The sequence below is a fragment of the Portunus trituberculatus genome, chromosome 27, assembly GCF_017591435.1.
Source record: "Portunus trituberculatus isolate SZX2019 chromosome 27, ASM1759143v1, whole genome shotgun sequence".
Taxonomy (NCBI): domain Eukaryota; kingdom Metazoa; phylum Arthropoda; class Malacostraca; order Decapoda; family Portunidae; genus Portunus; species Portunus trituberculatus.
The window spans coordinates 1,636,392-1,656,362 of record NC_059281.1 but is presented as its reverse complement, the minus strand read 5'-3'; the positions used below and the strand labels follow the sequence as shown (position 1 = coordinate 1,656,362).

At 43.9% G+C, this 19,971-nt stretch overlaps 1 protein-coding gene and 1 long non-coding RNA gene across 2 annotated transcripts in view; one reads left to right on the top strand and one right to left on the bottom strand.

The window, feature by feature from the left end:
• Positions 1–19,971, top strand: part of LOC123509823 (3-hydroxy-3-methylglutaryl-coenzyme A reductase-like) — a 217,752-nt gene that overhangs the window by 37,821 nt on the left and 159,960 nt on the right. The window contains exons 3-4 of the mRNA XM_045264392.1: positions 12,870–12,981; positions 19,416–19,503. Coding sequence (XP_045120327.1) covers positions 12,870–12,981; positions 19,416–19,503 — 200 coding nt within the window. The remainder of the gene's footprint in view (positions 1–12,869; positions 12,982–19,415; positions 19,504–19,971) is intronic.
• LOC123509826 lies at positions 3,328–6,937 on the bottom strand. The gene is made up of 3 exons (XR_006676292.1): positions 5,969–6,937; positions 5,386–5,499; positions 3,328–4,371 (listed from the first exon to the last, which is right to left on the bottom strand). It is a non-coding gene; the product is annotated as an uncharacterized LOC123509826 (long non-coding RNA).

Below are 19,971 nucleotides of genomic sequence, written 5' to 3'. Positions count from 1 at the left end.
TAAGAATATGCTGTTATTTACAATAATGCAAAATGCCTAACTCTATATATATATATATATATATATATATATATATATATATATATATATATATATATATATATATATATATATATATATATATATATATATATATATATATATATATATATATATATATATATATATATATATATATATATATATATATATATATATATATATATATATATATATATATATTTATATACCAAATCATTTTGTTGGATTCTCAATATCTGAAGTTTGACATTCTTAGATTATAGTTCAAAAACATAAGCTTTTCACCTGTGTGAACTTTGTGTGGGTGGAGGAGCAGCGTCTGACTGAGAGACAGTGAGAATGCGTGGTGACTCATGACCGACCGTGTGACAGGATGCCGGAGTTCAGCCTATACGCGTTTCATACATGTCCAATTTAGAGGTTGTGGCTTATTACCACAGAAAACAGTATTCTATGACATACGGTAATCACCACGGAAATGTAATACGTCGTATTTTATTAATTTGGTATCATCAATATCTTATATCGAACTAAGTAGTAAATTCCTTTTAGGTATCAGAAGTATCAGCATAAAATAAGCCGATACCGATACCAATACTGATACCCAAAAATGGGCCAATACCGCCGATTCCGATACCGATGCATTGGTACATCTTTAAATTCATAGCTCTTGAACTGATCCAAACCAGAACTGGTCCAGATTAAAACTAATTCTATTAGACAACACTGGGAGAATAAAGTATCATTTCAATTGATGTCTATTACCTCTTCCTTTACAAAATGACTGGTCGCCGAGGAGTCCAAGCCTTCTGCCTATTCAAGACTTATCAGTCCCATAAGTATTTTCATTTAGATGACATAAGTGACTGAATTGTTTGATATGTATAATAAACTACATTTGCAGGAATATTATTTGTGATAGATTAGGCAAAAGAGCTGGAGAGAGCTTGAAAAGCTGCACAGTAAAGAGTGATGCACAGATGCTAGTACTCAAAATGCTGTATATATATATATATATATATATATATATATATATATATATATATATATATATATATATATATATATATATATATATATATATATATATATATATATATATATATATATATATATATATATATATATATATATATATATATATATATACAGGCAACCCCGTTTAACGAAGGTTCACACAACAAAATTTCGCTACAACGAAGGTTTCATTTTACTACCATCTGCTCGTTTAATGAACACCAAACTCGCTTTAACGAAGTTTTATCCAGGTAATTTTTTTCCAAATTTGAAAGCCCCACCATATCACGCAAGCTGACAGGCTTTTGAATACACCAGGAGCTGCTGGTACTAAGGCCTGCCTCAGGAAAAATCCTGGGACACCTATAGAATAAAGATCAAGATCAAGCCTCTCGTGGACAACATGCGCAACACTCACTCCCCAGTCAAAACATAACAGCTTGGACTCTCTCCCGGGACACCGCGCTGACCACACCTCTTCCCCGCTCTCCTGTACAAGGCAACAGCTCGCCGGTTCGCCCGCTGCTTGAGCTGCTCTGCCTTCCTTTGTGTCCCAGTGTGAGACGGCTAACCTCTCTCTCTCTCTCTCAAGGTAACATAAGCGAAAGGAAATTGCCACGACGAGTTCCCGCGATGGAAGTGGACGTCGACATGCGGGACTCCATCTTTCCGGGCAAGCGTGGGCAGCCAGATACACCCCCTGACGACATCCCGGGAAGGTCCCGCTGCTGCACTGCCCAAGATCATCCCCTAGCCCCGGACGAGTGTGTTAAGGCCTCGTTTCTGCTCCGAGGTACGGAAGGGGGGCGTCTTTTCACCAACCCGGCCAAGGTCTCTCGCGTCCTCCACGACTCCGCCTTCGGGAAATACATCCTCAAGGGGGAGACTCGATCCCTAGTGAATGGCTCATCCCTGATAGTGGCGGTGTGGGCCCACACCCTTCCCAAGGTCCCCATGCTACAGTCGCCCTCCTTCACCCTAGGTGAGTGGCCTGTTACCGTGCCGCAGAGCAGACCGGGATAGCGGTACCTACCACTACGCCAAGGTGGGGCCCCTGGCGGACGACACCACCCTTGAGGAGGTCCGGGATGGCTTCCGTGTCCTGGAGGGAAATGAGGTGGTGGAACTCACCTGGCTTCCACCCCACAGCCTGCCACGCTTCGCCACAGGGAAGTGGCTCAGACTCAAGGTGAGAGGTTCTCCACCCAGCAAGGTAGCCATCGATCAGCTGGTGTTCTACCCACGCCCCATTCTCCTCCCCCTCCTGCGCTGCCCAGGGTGCCTTATGTTAGGGCACTCCATCAACACCTGCAGGTCCTCGGTCCGCTGTGCCCATTGCAGTGGCACCCACCCCTCCCGAAAAGGTGACAAGGACGAGGTATGTGGCAAGCCCTTCCACTGTTTCCAGTGTCGAGGTTCCCATGGGCCCCGGTCACTTCATTGCCCCCATAACCTCCATGCCCAGCAGCTGTACACCTGCCTGGCGAGTGAAGGCACACCCCTTCCTGAAATTAACAAGCAGCTGAGGGCCCTCCAGTTGCCCCGACCACAGCGACGGACTCCTACAACAGCCACCCCTTCTCCTACCATCCCAACCCGCTCGGCTGCTCGGGTTGTTGAGCCGGGGTGTTCCTTCGCCTCCGTTGCCACAGGGAACAGGTATGCTGCTCTGCAAGACCTACCCATTGAAGCTCCTAATGTCGCCCAGGAAGAGGACACCATGCCCACTCCTCACATCCCTACACCACCTGCTACCCATGTTGCCCACCATCGGAGGAAGCCAGGTAGGCGATCGGGTGTACAGCCTCCTCCGCCCACCCCGATACCTTATGCTGAGCCGGGGCTCCTGCCTGTCACGGTTGAGGCCGAGGTCCACCACCCTCCCAGGAATGCTCGTCACCCACAGACACCCCACCATCACCCTCGTCAAGCACCTGGCCAGTATTCTAGCCTACCTCCACCTTCTCGACCCTCCTCTCCACCCCAGGACTCTGCCATTCTTACAGCCACTGTCAGTACGTCTCCCTCTGTATCTGAGCTCCTCCCCAGCATCCTCGACCTCCTTTGGCATGGCTACCACCTCTACCAGAAAGGAGTGTCTTTCCCGGACATTATCACCACCCTCTGGCCCTCTGTCTCCACAATCCTGACTACCTTCTTCCCATAATGGCCCTCTCCTTTATGTTGTGGAATGCCCGATCCCTTCTCCGCAAAACGCAGGAACTAGAAACCCATTTAGGTGACACCCTCCCGTCTGTGGTCGGCATATGTGAGACCTGGCTTCCCCTCATCTTTCTCTCTCCTTTCCGGGATACAACATCATCCGCAAAGATCGTGGTCAAGGACGTGGAGGAGGTGTCCTTCTCGCCATCCATGACTCCCTCGTCTCATCGCCTCTCCCTATCCCTCAGTCTCAAGATGGGCGTCTGGAGGTTGTTGCGGCCAGGGTTGGACTTGGTGGTGGCTGGGTCACGGTGGCAGCCTGCTACAATCCTGGGGGTACAGCTGGCCACCGAGAGTTTATGCACTACTTCGCCCTGCAGCCTCCAGTGCTTATAATGGGGGACTTTAACGCCCATCATACATGTTGGGAGCCTGACCTGTCACCTCACCACCACAACACATCTGGCAATGCTCTCTTCCAAGCCTTGTTAGATCTGAAACATGTCTCCCTCCTCAGCCCTCCCAGACTAGCGACCAGGTTTCATCCCCATACTAGTGCCGCCTCGGTGCTCGACCTGTTCCTTGGAGACCCTACCTTCAAGGACTCCACCTTCTGCACTGGACCTTACATGGGCAGCGACCACCTCCCTCTCCTCGCCTCCTTCCCACAAGTCTCCCCACAGTCCCAACCTGGCTGCATGCCTCGCTGGAGGCTCAATTCTTCTGGCTGGCCCCAGTACGTGGCTATGCTTCCCTCCTCACTGGACACCCAACATCTTCCCCTGGATGAAGCCGCAACAACCATTGCTGGGGTGCTGTCCGAGGCTGGCACAGCTGCCTTCCCACTCATCACCCGTCGTCATCCACACTGCCCTGGGAAGCCCTGGTGGGATGCAGCCTGCGCGCAGGCAGTACAGGACCGTCGCCAGGCTTGGAATCAGTGGCGTAGGACCCCCACTATCCAGGCTGGCTGTGCTTACCGCCACCTGGACGCCATCTGTGCCAAGACCATCCTCAAGGCAAAGCGAAATGCATGGGACCTGCACTGCTCCACTCTCTCCTTCCGCTCCTCTCCCAAGAGTACCATGTCCTTTTTCCGCTCCATGGAGGGCAAGTTCGTATCTCAGAACATCCCATTTTCTGATGATGATTCTACCCCACTCGCTGACCCTGAAAAAGCAAAAATCTTGTCAGAACACTTCCACCTCAAGATTGGTTTACCTCCTCCTCTTCGTCCGCCTCCAACCCTTACTTCAGTTATTGAAACTGCCGTCTCCTCTCCAGCTCTCCCATCCCTTGCTCAACCATTCAAGCCTCATGAACTCTCCTCAGCCTTAGCTACATTAAAACCCGGTAAGGCGCCAGGCCTTGATAAAGTCCCATACGACTTCATCCGCCACCTCACCCCACCCCTACGTGCCTGCCTCCTTCAACTATACAACAGCAGCTGGCAATCGGGCAGTTCCCATCCACCTGGAAACCCGCCATCCTCATCCCCATCCACAAGCCTGGAAAGGACCCTACACTCCCTTCAGCATACAGGCCCATCAGCCTCCTCTCCTGCATTGGGAAGCTGCTGGAGAGGTTAGTCAACACCCGCCTCACCTGGTGGTTAGAAGCTAACAACAAGCTAGCAGAGGAGCAATGTGGCTTCCGCCCTCACCGGAGTACCCTGGATGTGCTGGGGCAAATTGAGTATCACATCTGTGACACTTACCGCCAACGTCAAGTCATGATGGCCCTCTTCCTTGACCTGGAGGGAGCATTTGATTCTGCACCACATGAGGGCATCCTATACAAGCTGGCACTCATGGGCATCACTGGCACCACCCTTGCCTGGGTGCATGACTTCCTCACCGGTCGCTCATTCCAAGTGGCTGTTGGTGCATCACTGTCACCTTCCCAAGGAATTCATCGTGGCGTACCTCAGGGATCCATTCTTAGCCCCCTTCTGTTCAATGTTCTTCTCTCTGACCTACAGGTTCCTACCCCCTCTCACCTTCTCCTCTATGCTGATGACATTACCATCGTCAGTCGAGCACCCACACTCTCCGAGGCCCAGGACCACCTGCAGGAGGCTGCCACTGCCTTGGGTGCATGGATGACAACCTGGGGGCTACAAGTCAGTGCCTCAAAGAGCTCTCTCATGTGTTTTACCATGAAAAAACTTCCAACTCCACCTACCGTCAACTTAAGTGGAGAGGCTGTTCCATACTCAACCTCACACACCCTCCTCAGACTGCGGCTAGATGGCCCTCGCCTCTCCTGGGTAAATCACATCAGTTACCTCCGCACCTCCTGCAACAAACGCCTCGATGTGATGAAGTGAATAGCTGGCATCCGCTGGGGAGCCAGTCGTGACCTGCTCCTCCACTACTATAAGACCACCATCAGGGCCAAGTATGCCAGCTGCTTCTATGGGTCAGCTGCCTACTCCAACCTCCTCAAGCTTGACCCCATTCAAAACGCTGCCTTGAGGATCTCTAAGGGGGCCATGAGTTCCTCCCAGTTGTTTCTCTACAAGCAGAGAGTGGTATTCCTCCACTGTCCACTCACAGACGGATGACCTTGTGCCAACAATACTACAGGATACTGGGCCTGCCTGCCTCCCACCCCCTCTCTACCCTCCACTCCAACTCAGGGGTCGATCAGCAAGCTCCTGTATGGCTCCCTGCTGCCCGTCAGCCACTAATAGTGCGTGCCCTGCTCAGCCTAACCATTCTCCACTTACCACCACCACCTCCACAGCCTGTCAATCCCTACTCACCTTTTCCTTCATGGCTGGACGTCAACCATAATTTTGCTCTCCACGTTCCTGGGCTTCCTCCCAAACCATCTGTGAGTGGATTAGCAGCAGCCCACTTCCAACAGCTGGACCGGTCCATTTATAACCACCACCTCAAGATCTACACGGATGGCTCCAGAGATGCTTCCCTGCCCTCCTCGGCAGCAGCTATATATGACGCCAATACAGCTATCTGTAAGACATGGAGGCTTCCTGAGTACACAGATGTCCTTACCACGGAGCTCTTTGCCCTTCTCCAGGCCCTCATCTACCTCCGCACCTCTCACCCGAAGTCCATCGTGGTAATTTACACCAACTCCCGCTCATCTCTCTCTCTCCTCCTGTCCCGGCAGCCATCCTCCGCCACAACCCTCGTCCACTCCATCCAGAACACCTTCCTCCATCTCCTGAACACTGAGTGGGATATCACCTTCAAGTGGGTGCCTTCCCACAGCAGCATCCGGGGGAATGAGGTGGTGGATGCTGCTGCCAAGATGGCCTTAACCCATGTAAACATTACCTCCCTACCCCTCCAGCTTCATTCTGCCAAACGGCTCTTATCTCACCTCTGCCACTCATCCTGGGACTCTTCACTCAACAACGCACTCCGAGTCACCTCTATGGGCCTTTACCGTAGCGACTCCTCTCCACAGCCTTGGGTCAGGAAACAGTCCCGCATCCTAGATGTAGCACTTACCCGCCTCCGTCTGGGCCACACAAGACTCACAGCACACCTGCATCGCCTTGGTCTATCACCGGACCCCTACTGCCCCTGGTGCAGGACGGTCGAGGAAACCATCGAACACTTCCTCTTACACTGCCCCCGCTTCCACTCCCACCGTGTTGTGCTTCGTGATCACCTTGCTGCCTTGGGTGTGTCTACCTTTGACCTGCCCACCCTGCTGGCGGCGGCGGGCGTCCACTCCTCACACCAAACTGTGGTTCTCCGCCTCACCTGCGTCTTCCTGAAGAAGTGTGGACAACTATACCCGCCTGTGATCACCTCACAGGCCGCCACCAGGGCTCATAGGATCTGTGGGATCGTCGAAGCCCGAAAACAACAACAACAACAACAACAACATAACAGCTTCAGCAGCAGCTTGTCTTCCCTAGCTCAACTTACCACCAACACGCCCTGCAATTGGCCTAGTGTTCGTAAGAAGACCAGGAAGTCTCTTACTCTCCAAATGAAGCTAGATATTATTCACAGACATGAGAGAGGCCAGAAAACTATAGCAGTGCTGGCCACTATCTTGACTCCATATTATACTGTCTCTATTTTCAAGTCAGCAGACTCTATTAAGGAGGCTGGTGAGACCGTATCTTCCTTGCAAACTAAAAGAACCACCTGAACTCTTGACTCTACAATGGATAAAATGGAAAGCCTTGTGGAAATGTGGTACATAAGTTTTGTATGCAGTACAGCACTTTGTTTACATTCCACAGGTTGCCGGTTAGTGTCTTTCCCGTTTCACTCTTCCTCCCTTCATAAAGTTAAGATCATCAACATTATAAAGTTACATACATACATACATTAGTGTACATTATAATGACTTAAATTAAACTACCTAAATGTTTAACTTCATGATTCTTACTTTCATTAAACCTTTTACTGTACTATGATGCACTCTCGCTTTGCTTACTCTCAATGGAAGTTCAAATCAGTGGTTAAACTTGTTATAATTGGTTCGCTTAACGAAGTTTTGCTTAACGAAGTGTTTTTTAGGAACGTAACCCCTTCGTTAAACGGGGGTTTCCTGTATATATATATATATATATATATATATATATATATATATATATATATATATATATATATATATATATATATATACTGTAAAAGCCCTTAAATCCGGAACCTTATAATCCAGAAATCCTTATAATCTGGAAAATTTGAAAGGCTGAGTTAAATATGTAAAAAATAAGAAATAATAGTAATAAATATATATTAATGATAGCCGAAACCGAACATGTCATCACCGACACCGAATGCGCCGATTCAACATCCCGCCAACTGCTGTCCACCATTGCGTTCTGCCACGTGGGATCACGTCTCGTCTGTCACCATCACAAAGTCCACCACGTGTGTGCCAAACTACTGTTATCATGGCTTCAGCAAACCCTCTTGGCCTCCAGACAAAGACAGTGAAAAAGAGAAAACATATAACCCTAACCATAAGTATTGTGGACTATACATATTATGTGGGGTACAGTACAGTCACTCAAACTTCTCAGTATATGTGGATGGTGGAATAGCCTACGTAAAATGGTGAAATCACCTACACAAATACAAGTTGACAAGTAGGAAAAGAGCAATCACATATGGGCCGCCATAATGGCTGGAAAGGCCCATGCCACTTCCCCCATAGTCTGGCAAATCTTCAAGAAAAAAAAAAAAAAAAAGCCTAGGTAAATCTTGTGTGGTGTGGTGAGGAAGTACACAGTGGACTGGTGGTAGTAGCAATCCCTGTAAGATGTTATGACAGTACTACAAAGAGATATAGCAAGTTGGGGTTAGTTTAGTGGGGTTTACATAGTACCCTCAAGATTTTAATCTTACTTTCAGCCTTACTATGTTACAATCCGGAAAATCCTAGAATCCGGAATGCCTGAACCCCCATGACTTCCGGATTTCAGGACTTTTACTGTATATATATATATATATATATATATATATATATATATATATATATATATATATATATATATATAAATTGTTATGGTTTTCAACGTAGTACATCACCCGGCTGCGGTTAGCTGCTACAGCTCACTAGACTGTTATACTGGCAAAATCGCCAACTTTGTTACGGTCAGTACAGTGGGGATTATAAAACACTCCACAGAGTCCCCACTACTATAACTCGCAGCCGACGTAACCCTCAGGTTCTTTCAAGGTCGCCAACAGTGTATAATTTTCCCCACTGTAAGGGAATCTCCTCAGCAACTCCTTCTCCTCCTGTACCCAACCAAGTAGAATTTATAAATGGTAGATGTTATGTGTAACAGGGCGAGGCCTTAATACCCCCTAGAGAAACCGCCCACAAGGACAATTCCACCCACTTCTCTATGAAGTATTAATGCTCTCCACCCGCCTTGTCCACAGACTGTGATAACTCACAGACCGGAGCAACGCGACGTTATATTATATTACTATACTATTCTACTACAACAATTGCTTACTAACACCTGTTAGACTGACATCCCTGGCCTACTACTACTGCAATATATGATGTGTACAGCACATCTGGTGATGTACACACAAGCCCAGACACCACCTACGGGTGACACCAGCTATACAGGAGTCCAAATACTCGTTGCAGACAAGTCTGACGGACGACACTATGCACTACTGGCCGACATGAAGCCTCTCAGCATTCAATAGTGTGCGTGGCTACTACCACTACAATACAGTTTACTACTGAAACTATACAAAAGATGGTGGGGGCACACAGCCACCCAACAAAACACACTGGTGACCACAGCCACCAACAGCAACAACGGGACGAAACAATAACGCATCCCTCCGCGTCGCCACACCCGAGTGGACGAACGCACAACAGGAAATGCAGCCCCAACCGGCTACACTTTCCTCAGGACAACAAGCCCGTTGTCGTACACAGCCACGGTCTACCCAGTAGCAAGCCAGCTACTCAACAGGAGGGCACAACTCCCAGACCAATGACTAGCGAGTAACAAGAAGCCCAGCAACACGAATCTCCCTAACACTGTGCCAGACCGACGAGAGTGCGTGTCTATCTCTGCTGAAGGCTACCTCTGTACTAATGTGAAGCTCGCAGGCGCACAAAATGGTGGAAACAAAGAGAGGGGTTTTGGCCGCACAACGGAACAGCGACAGCCCGTGCTTGGGCCAGAGGCTACACATATAATATAATTAAATAAAGGGGAAATAATGCGCTGGCCCTCATATATATATATATATATATATATATATATATATATATATATATATATATATATATATATATATACAGGGGATCCTTGCAATTTGACGAGGTTAGGGTGGTTTTTTATCGGTCGAATCAGTGTTTATTATAATCATGAAGCAGTTTTTCCCTTAAGATACTTAAGAATTAGGGGGGACACCCCCAAAACATCACTATAACCTCTAAAAACACTAACTTAGATTAAATCAGTACTATTAAAGGCTTCATTTATATCGCACAGGGTAGCGTTGGTTTAAGGGGATATCACATTGGCCTATGATTCACGGAATGTGGGCCATGGTTCTTGGTGCGAAACCAGGAACATTATCACACACAAGCTGGCCGCGTTCTTGCTATACTAGGCAAACAGCCCAGCAACCAAGACCAAGGCCTAATCAAAACAAAGCAGAACAAAACCATGCTGCTTATATCTCAACCTGTGCTTCATGCTGCCATTGCACTTGCACTTCCAGTTATTGAAGAAAAGGAAGAAAAGGAAACTAGGGAAGAACCGAGAGCTGCGCATCGGCAACTTTTGGAGTCAAGGAGATGGTTGCCATGAACCCAAACTATCGACATGATATACATATATTTCATCTTTCTAGACTGATGAAATATTTAATATTCAGTACATGTATATGAAAAATTCAGGCACATTCTTTTTTAGTTTGAATGATAGGGTTTTATTACATATCATATGTTTATTTTTTCATTGGGATAGCATATGAAGAACTGGAATGGATATGAAGCCAATCCCAACTTTGCTCCACTAATCCTGGGAAAGTTCCAGCTATCTGGAGCAGATGTTCCTTGATCCACGTATCATAGGCCAGTGTGATAACCCCTTACACGAATTTACGGTGAATTTGGGGTGGCGACGAATTTGACCGGGTGGGTGGCACGCGAGATATGAATGTCGAATTGTGAGTCAGTCAGTCGGACCTTGAGGATTAGGTATTGATTAACTGAGTTCGAATTGGCGATAATTCGAACTGTGAACAGGTGAATCACGAGGATCCCCTGTATATATACAGTGGCCTCTCTACATACGAGCTACTCTATTTATGAGAAATTCGAGACATGAGATGTCTTTCAAGCAAAAATCTTGACCGATATGTGAGAGAAAATCCAAGTTACGAGAATTTCCAGATGCTCCCGCTAGGTGGCCAAGTGGTCAGGACTGCCCAGCATCAGCCAACTCATCCCAACAGTTAGCTGATCCCGCACTATTGTGTTGTGTTGTTTGTATCACATTTATCTCCTTTTTTGTGGCTTTTTTTGTGACTCCAACTATGAGTTCAAAAAAAAGGAAATGGAAAGGTGTCCTCTAAGAAAAAAAAGGGGATGTCAATCGAAATGAAGCAGGAGATAATAGACAAACATGAATGTGGTGTTCATGTGAGTGATCTCGTAAAGCAGTACAATCGGTCATCATCGATGATCTGTAGGATATTAAAACAGAAAGATGCCATAAAGCTATAAAACCGACCAAGGACGTGACTATTCTTTCCAATTTGAGGACCGACATATATGACGAGATGGATAGACTTCTGTTGTTGTTTGTGGATACGCGACAAAAAAAAAAAAAAAAAAAAAAAATATATATATATATATATATATATATATATATATATATATATATATATATATATAATGAAATACCGCGGTATTTCATTAGTAATTCACTATCACTCACTGCCGCAGAGTCCAGGTTATCCGCATGGTATGAGCGTATATGAATACTAAGATATGATATCCATTATAGCAGGCAATAGAGGATTGAAAACAAATAAAATATTGTGGTGAAAGACAATACGCCAAGCTAAAAAGGTCACAAGAAGAAGAAGCGACCAAGTCGCCAGAGTCTCCGCCGTCTGTGGCCGATCTCATCATCTCTGCTTTATTGGTATTTCATGTAAGATTTCACTTGATGCATTACAAAACAATCCTTTTTTGGGGGCAAGGTTTGTAAAAAGCTAATAGAAATGTTGTTTTGTGAATATAAATGCATATATAAGACAGTAACACCACCTCCAGAGGTGATGTTCCCAGCAACCTCAGAGCAACCTCGTCACTGTCCCTCCAATGGAAGTCATTTTGCGGCAGGAGGTTGCTCTGATGGTGTTAAAGAATCTTGGATCTAGCTCCAGGAGCACTAGAGACAGAGGTGGGGAGCCAGACAATCACAGCAAAGCTGCCGCGTTCGGTCCCTCACCCGGCAAATTCAAACCCCAAAAATTTGCTAAAGTGGATGTGGTTGTATATTATGTAGACTTTTTGGTCTAGCTTTGTATAGTACGTTAAACCGGAAATTCATTAGATGAACGTTCGTTAAGCGGAGTATTACTGTACCTTATTTAGTTTATTAGCTGGTTGGAGAGGGCTTGAAATACGAAGTGATGGGTCTCTGACTGGCCATGGTTAAGATGAAATCAAGAGAGCGCAAGGGAACTACATCTGCACACAACAACAGCATGACAAGGAGAGAGCGAGTGGCACGAGGCAGCGTGCTACTGCCAGCCCTGGGGCGAGTCCAAGACGCTTGGGAGGGGAGGTCGCCTGTATCCACCAGGACCAGCGGGAGATTCAAATGGAGACCAAATCGTGCAGTCGCAAGTCAAAGTCGTGCTTGGCGCGGTGAAATATGGTATATTTTACTGATTCGTGTATACGCGAGATTCGTGTTCGGCGAATTCGTGTTCAGCGAGGTATGACAGTATATATATATATATATATATATATATATATATATATATATATATATATATATATATATATATATATTTCTTTAGATACTACTATTTCATATGCTGCGTACTAGGTAATATTATCATTATTATCATTGTCCTCCTCCTCCTATTCTTATATTTCTGTCACCACCACCACCACCACCACTGCCACCACTACTATTCAATCTAAAGCAATCCCTTCATCCATAGGAGTACCAGGGGCTGGACGTGGTGGTGATGACGGTGCTGCGCTGCTCAGCTCTCCTGTACACTTACCACCAGTTCCGCACCTTACATCGCTTGGGCTCTAAGTACATACTTGGTGAGTATCTCTATTTACTTAGTTGTATTTACCTAGTTGTATTGTACAGGGTTTGAGCGGGGCTTATAGTGTCCTGTCTCCATGTCTCCATTTATCTAATTTTTCCTTAAAGTTATGCACATTATGTGCTGTAACAACTTTATTATTCAATGCATTCCACTTTTCCACCATTCTGTGTGGAAAATTGTAGTTTCCAATATCCTTCACACACTTCCTCATCCTGATCTTCTTTACATGTCTTCTTCTTCTAGCTTCTTCTGTCACCAGCACCAGATCTTCCTTGTCTATCTTTTCAATGCCACTGACTATCGTGTACATTGTTATTAAGTTTCCTTGTTTTCTTCTATCTTGTAAGGTTGGTAGTCCCATTTCCTTCAACAATTCTTCATATGTTAGTTCCTTTAGTTCTGGCACCATCTTTGTAGCAGTCTTGTGTATCTGTTCTACTCTTCTTATAACATTTTTAGAGCTCGGAGACCACACCACAGTTGCATATTCCAGCTGTGGATGTATCATGCATGTGATAATTTTTTTCATCATATCTTTGTCCATGAATTGAAATGCCACTCTTATATTAGTCAACATTTTATATGATAATCCAAATATCTTGCTTATGTGCTTTTTTGTGGTTCAGATTTTCCTGTATAATCACTCCCAGATCTTTTTCCTCTTTAGTCTTCATTATTTGTTCCTCCCATCAGATAGTTTCATACCAGTCTTCTCTTGCTCTTTCCTAGTTCCATTACATTACATTTCTTGGTATTGAACTCCAATTTCCACTTCTTACTCCACTCATAGATTTTGTTTATATCTTCCTGTAACAGCAAACAGTCCTCCCAGGTTTTGATAACTCTTAGCAGCTTTGCATCATCATCAAATAAATTAATATACAGTAACTGTTTACTCCATTGTGAATGTTGTTTACATAAATCTAAATCATAATGGGGGCTAACACTGACCCTTGTAGCACTCTGCTTGTTACTTTACCCCAAGATGTATCTCTGATCACAGTTCTCATCTCCCTGTCCTTCAAATAATCCCTTGTCCATTTTAACAAAGTTCTTCGCAGTCCTCCTATGTTCCCTTTCATGAGGGACTTTATCAATAGCCTTTTTTATGTCCAGGTATACTGTGTCCACTCATCCATCTCTGCTTTCCAGTCCTTCTATTACTCTTGAGTAAAAGCTTAATAAGTTTGACACATGACTGTCATGTCCTGAACCCAAATTGTCTGTTCGATATAACTTGTTCTTCTTCCAGATATTTAACCCATTTTCTTTGATAACAATTTCACATATCTTCTCCCACAACACTTGTAATTGACACCATTTTGTAATTTAATGGCTCAGTTGATTTTCTTCCCATGAATATTGGGATTATGTTGGCACTCTTCCATTCCAGTAGTACTCTCCTTCAGTCCTCCTATGTTCCCTTTCATGAGGGACTTTATCAATAGCCTTTTTTATGTCCAGGTATACTGTGTCCACTCATCCATCTCTGCTTTCCAGTCCTTCTATTACTCTTGAGTAAAAGCTTAATAAGTTTGACACATGACTGTCATGTCCTGAACCCAAATTGTCTGTTCGATATAACTTGTTCTTCTTCCAGATATTTAACCCATTTTCTTTGATAACAATTTCACATATCTTCTCCCACAACACTTGTAATTGACACCATTTTGTAATTTAATGGCTCAGTTGATTTTCTTCCCATGAATATTGGGATTATGTTGGCACTCTTCCATTCCAGTAGTACTCTCCTTTCTTTTAATGAATTTGTAACCATTTCCCAAATTGGATCTAATAACTGCTCTTTACATTCTTTTTTTAGCCCCCAGCCTGACACATCATCTGGCCCCATTGCTTTTCTGACATCCAAATTACGTATCTAGTAGTCTTCCAATATCTTCTTTGTGCATTATGATTTCCTGGAATCCTTGGCAATGCAATGTCCTATTTGGTTCTGCAAAATCCTTTTCTTCATTGAGTACAGATCTGAAGCTCTCATTAATTATTTCACTCATTTCCTTTGATGTTTGGTATGTCTTCCCTCCTTTAATTATTTTTTCTATTAATTCCCTAGTCTTCATCTTACCATTCATAAATCTGTAGAAAAGCTTGCATTCATCTTTGCTTTTTCACACCACATCTTTCTCAAAGTTTCTTTCTTCCTCTCTCCTTACTCTAATATATTCATTTCTCACATCCTTATACTGTTGTCTGTTGCTTTCATTTCTCTACTTTTTGAGTTTCTTCCAAGCTGTGTATTTACCTAGTTGTAGTTTTACAGGGCCTGGGCTTTATGTTCATGTGGCCCCGTTTCCATATCAACACTTATCCAATCTTACTTTAAAAGTATGCACACTTGTTGCAGACACTACATACTTCTTCATTTAAACTGTTCCATGTCTCAATACATCTTTGCGGGAAACTATATTTTTTAACATCTCTCAGACATCTTCCTTTTCTCAGCTTTTTACTATGTGATCTTGTGCTTCGAATCTCATATTCTTCTCTCAGGATCAGTTTCTCATTATCCACTTGGTCCATTCTATTGATCAATTTATAAACTTGTATCAGATCTCCTCTCTCCCTTCTTTGTTCCAGGGTTGGTAGATCCATAGCCTTTAGTCTCTCCTTATATGTCATCCCTTCAAATTCTGGAACCATTCTTGTAGCCATTTTTTGTAGTCTCTCCATCTTCCTTATGTGTTTCTTGTTATGAGGGGTCCACACTACTCCTGCATATTCCAATCTGGGTCTTATTATAGTACTTATCAATTTCTTCATCATTTCTGTGTCCATGTAGTGAAATGCTATTCCAATATTCCTTAGCAAATTATATGTTTGCCTAAAAATTCTATCAATATGGCTTATCGGTTGATTGTTTTCTTCCATCATCACTCCTAAATCCTTTTCCTTTTTTACTTTCTCCAGTTCTACTCCATCTCCCATCTTATAGATTCCCACAGGTTGTCTTTCACTCTTTTCTATTGTTTCCCTAGTCTTCATCTTACCATTTATAAATTTGTAGAAAAGCTTGGATTCATCTTTGCTTTTTCACACCACATCTTTCTCAAAGTTTCTTTCTTTCTCTCTCCTTACTCTAATATATTAATTTCTCACATCTTTATACTGTTGTCTGTTGCTTTCATTTCTCTGCTTTTTGAGTTTGAGTTGTGTGTATTTACCTATTTGTATTTACCTATTTGTGTATTACAGGGCCTGAGCTAAGCTCTCTGTGACCTGTCTCCTTGTCCATTCCTGTCATATCTCTCTTTCATCTGATTGACACACACCGCGTCAACGACATGACTGCTCAGTTTATTCCACTTATCAATGCTACGATGCGGGAAACTGTATTTTCTCACGTCATTTAGACAGATGTCCTTTATTAGCTTTTTTCCATGTTCTCGGAGATGATTACTTGTGGTCACCTTTATCAACTCTGTCCAGTATGTCAATCTTGTTCACTAATTTATACATAGTTATCATGTCTCCTCTTGTTCTTCTCTCTTCTAATGTGGTCAGCCCCAGCTTCCTCAGTCTTTCCTCATAGTCTAACTCCCTGAGTCCTGGTACCATCCTTGTTGCCAGCCTCTGTACCCTTTCCACCTTCTTCACATTTTTCTTCATATGCGGTGACCAGACACATGCTGCATATTCTAACTGGGGTCTTATTAAGGTACATAATATCTTCTTCATCATTCCTTCATCTAGGTAGTGGAATGCAAGGCCAATATTTTGAAGCATGTTGTATGTTTTCCAAAAAATCTTGTTAATGTGTTTCTCCGGTGACAAAGTGTTTTGCAGTTACTCCTAAGTCTTTCTCCTCATTGGTCACTTTAATTTTCTCATCACCCAGCCTGTAATCCCTGTTTGGTCTGTATCTACTTCTTCCCATTTTCATAACATGGGTCTTGTCTATATTAAATTCCATCTGCCACTCCTTACTCCACTCATATATTTTATCAAGATCTTCCTGTAACTTGTTACAATCTTCCACATTCTTTACTCTCCTCATAATTTTAGTATCGTCCACAAACATGTTTATGTAACTGTCAATTCCTACTGGCATATCATTAACATAAATCAAAAACATGCTGGGACCAAGCACTGACCCTTGTGGAACTCCACTGGTTACCTTCTTCCACTCGGACTTCCTTCCTCTCACCACTGTTCTCATTTCTCTTCCCATTAAGTAATTTTCCACATCAGTCTATTGTGTGGTACTTTATCAAAGGCCTTTCTCAAGTCCAGGTAGATAGCATCCACCCATCCCTCTCTATGTTGTAGTATGTCAGTTGCTCTTGAATAAAAACATAATAAAATGGATATGCACGATCTTCCTTTTCTGAAACCAAACTGCCTTTCACTCAGAATGTTTTCACTTTCTAGATACTCACTCCACTTAGCTTTAATTACTTCTTCACATACCTTGCACAATATACTAGTCAACGATACTGGTCTATAATTTAACGGTTCCATTCTACTACCATTCTTATATATAGGCACAATGTCAGCTCTTTTCCACTCTTTCGGGACTAATCCTGTTCATATGGAGGTTTCCACAATATCAAATACGGGGTTCAACAATTGATCCTTACATTCATTTAGCAACCTCCCAGATATGCCATCAGGTCCCATTGATTTATTAATATCCAGATTGCGTATAATTTTCCTTACATCTTCCTTAGTAACCATGATGTCCTGCATTTGCTTTATTTCCGTAGGCCTTCCTCCCATAAAATGCTGTGTGTGTGTGTGTGTGTGTGTGTGTTTTCACTGTTTGATCTGCTGCAGTCTCTGACGAGACAGCCAGACGTTACCCTACGGAACGAGCTCAGAGCTCATTATTTCCGATCTTTGGATAGGCCTGAGACCAGGCACACACCACACACCGAGACGACAAGGTCACAACTCCTTGATTTACATCCCGTACCTACTCACTGCTAGGTGAACAGGGGCTACACGTGAAAGGAGACACACCCAAATATCTCCACCTGGCCGGGGAATCGAACCCCGGTCCTCTAGCTTGTGAAGGCAGTGCTCTAACCACTGAGCTACCGGGTGTGTGTGTGTGTGTTTGTGTGTGTGTGTGTTTGTGTATTTACCTATTTGTGTATTACAGGGCCCGAGCTAAGCTCTCTGTGTGCGTGTGCGCGTGCACATGTGAGTGAGTGAGTGAGTATGTGTGCGTGCTCACCACCACAACTCTTGCTCCCCTCCTCCCATCCTTACTTACTCCAGCATTGCTTCCAATTGAATGTACTGCCTCATATAGAAACAGAACATCAGAAACAAAAGCAGACATCTTTTTCATCATCCTCATGTCCACTTGCATTGTTGTCAACACAGCTCTGCTGTAAATTCTCTCTTTTTAATGGCAGTTGTGCATTCCATCCCCTTGTTCAATATTATCTCACATCACCCTGTAAGGTTCACATGACTCTCATGAACATTGTCTACTTGTTGTCTTGCAGTTGTTGTTATGTTTATAGTTTGACTTAGTATGGTACAATCCTTTCCAATTAATAGCTTTCCAGATGTGTACCTTGTCACTGGCAAGCCTATCCCTGATAGTTGTCATGTCATTGTTTGAAGTGTGACTTTGTGTTTACTCATGCAACATACATCATGAATAGGGGATGAGGAGTATTCCTTATAAAAGGAGGTTGGAACTTTTAGATACACATTACTTAGAAAGATATAGGTTAGAAAGGGATTTCACAAATTTATGGATATGGGTGACTAGTGAAAATAGGTTTGTTTCAGACATGATTGTGTTCTTGCACCTTCTCTTATTTCCCAACATTTGAATGTTTTATGCATGCAGAAGTGTGAAAAATTCTCTCATATTCCCCCACATTATCATGTAAGTTGGTTTACCATGAACCCATATTTTTCCTGGGTATGTTTGACAGGGTGTAGTAGGGTGGGCAATGAAATTATCTCTCTCCATCACAGACTGATGGGGTCCAAGTGAATGAGTGATGGATGTGAGTGAGTGGTGCCTTGTCTAAACCACCCAGTGTGGGATAGCTAGCCAGGTATATAAATACATTGATAGATTTCTGACAGGTACTTGAAGTCTAGTGTCTGTTGTTCCATGATGATGAAGTTAATAGTTATGTGAAGGATGCCTTGTCTTGCTAGAAGTCAAAGTTATAAATGTAATAATAAACATACCTCACTTAAATATAAACTCTGACTTTTGTTGGAATGTCAAAATATATAGGAAATTTCTGCTCACCTATTCACTTACACACACACACACACACACACACACACACACACACACACACACACACACACACACACACACACACACACACACACACACACACACACACACACACACACACACACACACACACACACACACACACACACACACACACTAACTAACTAACTAACAGAGGTGTGCCATTGCAGGAGTGGCAGGGCTAGTGGTGGTGTTCTCCAGCTTTGTGTTCAGCTGCTCTGTCATCAAGCTCCTGGACAGTGATGTGTCAGACCTCAAGTGAGTCCTTTACTCTTCAGCTGTACCTCTAGTCAGTCTCTCTCTCTCTCTCTCTCTCTCTCTCTCTCTCTCTCTCTCTCTCTCTCTCTCTCTCTCTCTCTCTCTCTCTCTCTCTCTCTCTCTCTCTCTCTCTCTCTCTCTCTCTCTGTGTGTGTGTGTGTGTGTGTATTTACCTAATTGTAACATACGGGAAAGGAGCTACGCTCATACTGTCCCGTCTCCATATCTACTAATGACCAACTTTTTCTTAAAATCATGAACATTCCTTGCGTTGACCACTTCCACATCCAAACTATTCCACGCTTCCACACTTCTATGAGGGAAGCTATATTTTTTCATATCTCTCCTATAAGTGGCCATCTTTAGTTTTTTTCCCATGCCCTCTCGACACTCTTTCATTCCACATACACAGATCTTCCCTGTTCATTTTTTCCATGCCATTCATCACTCTGTATATCGCTATCAGGT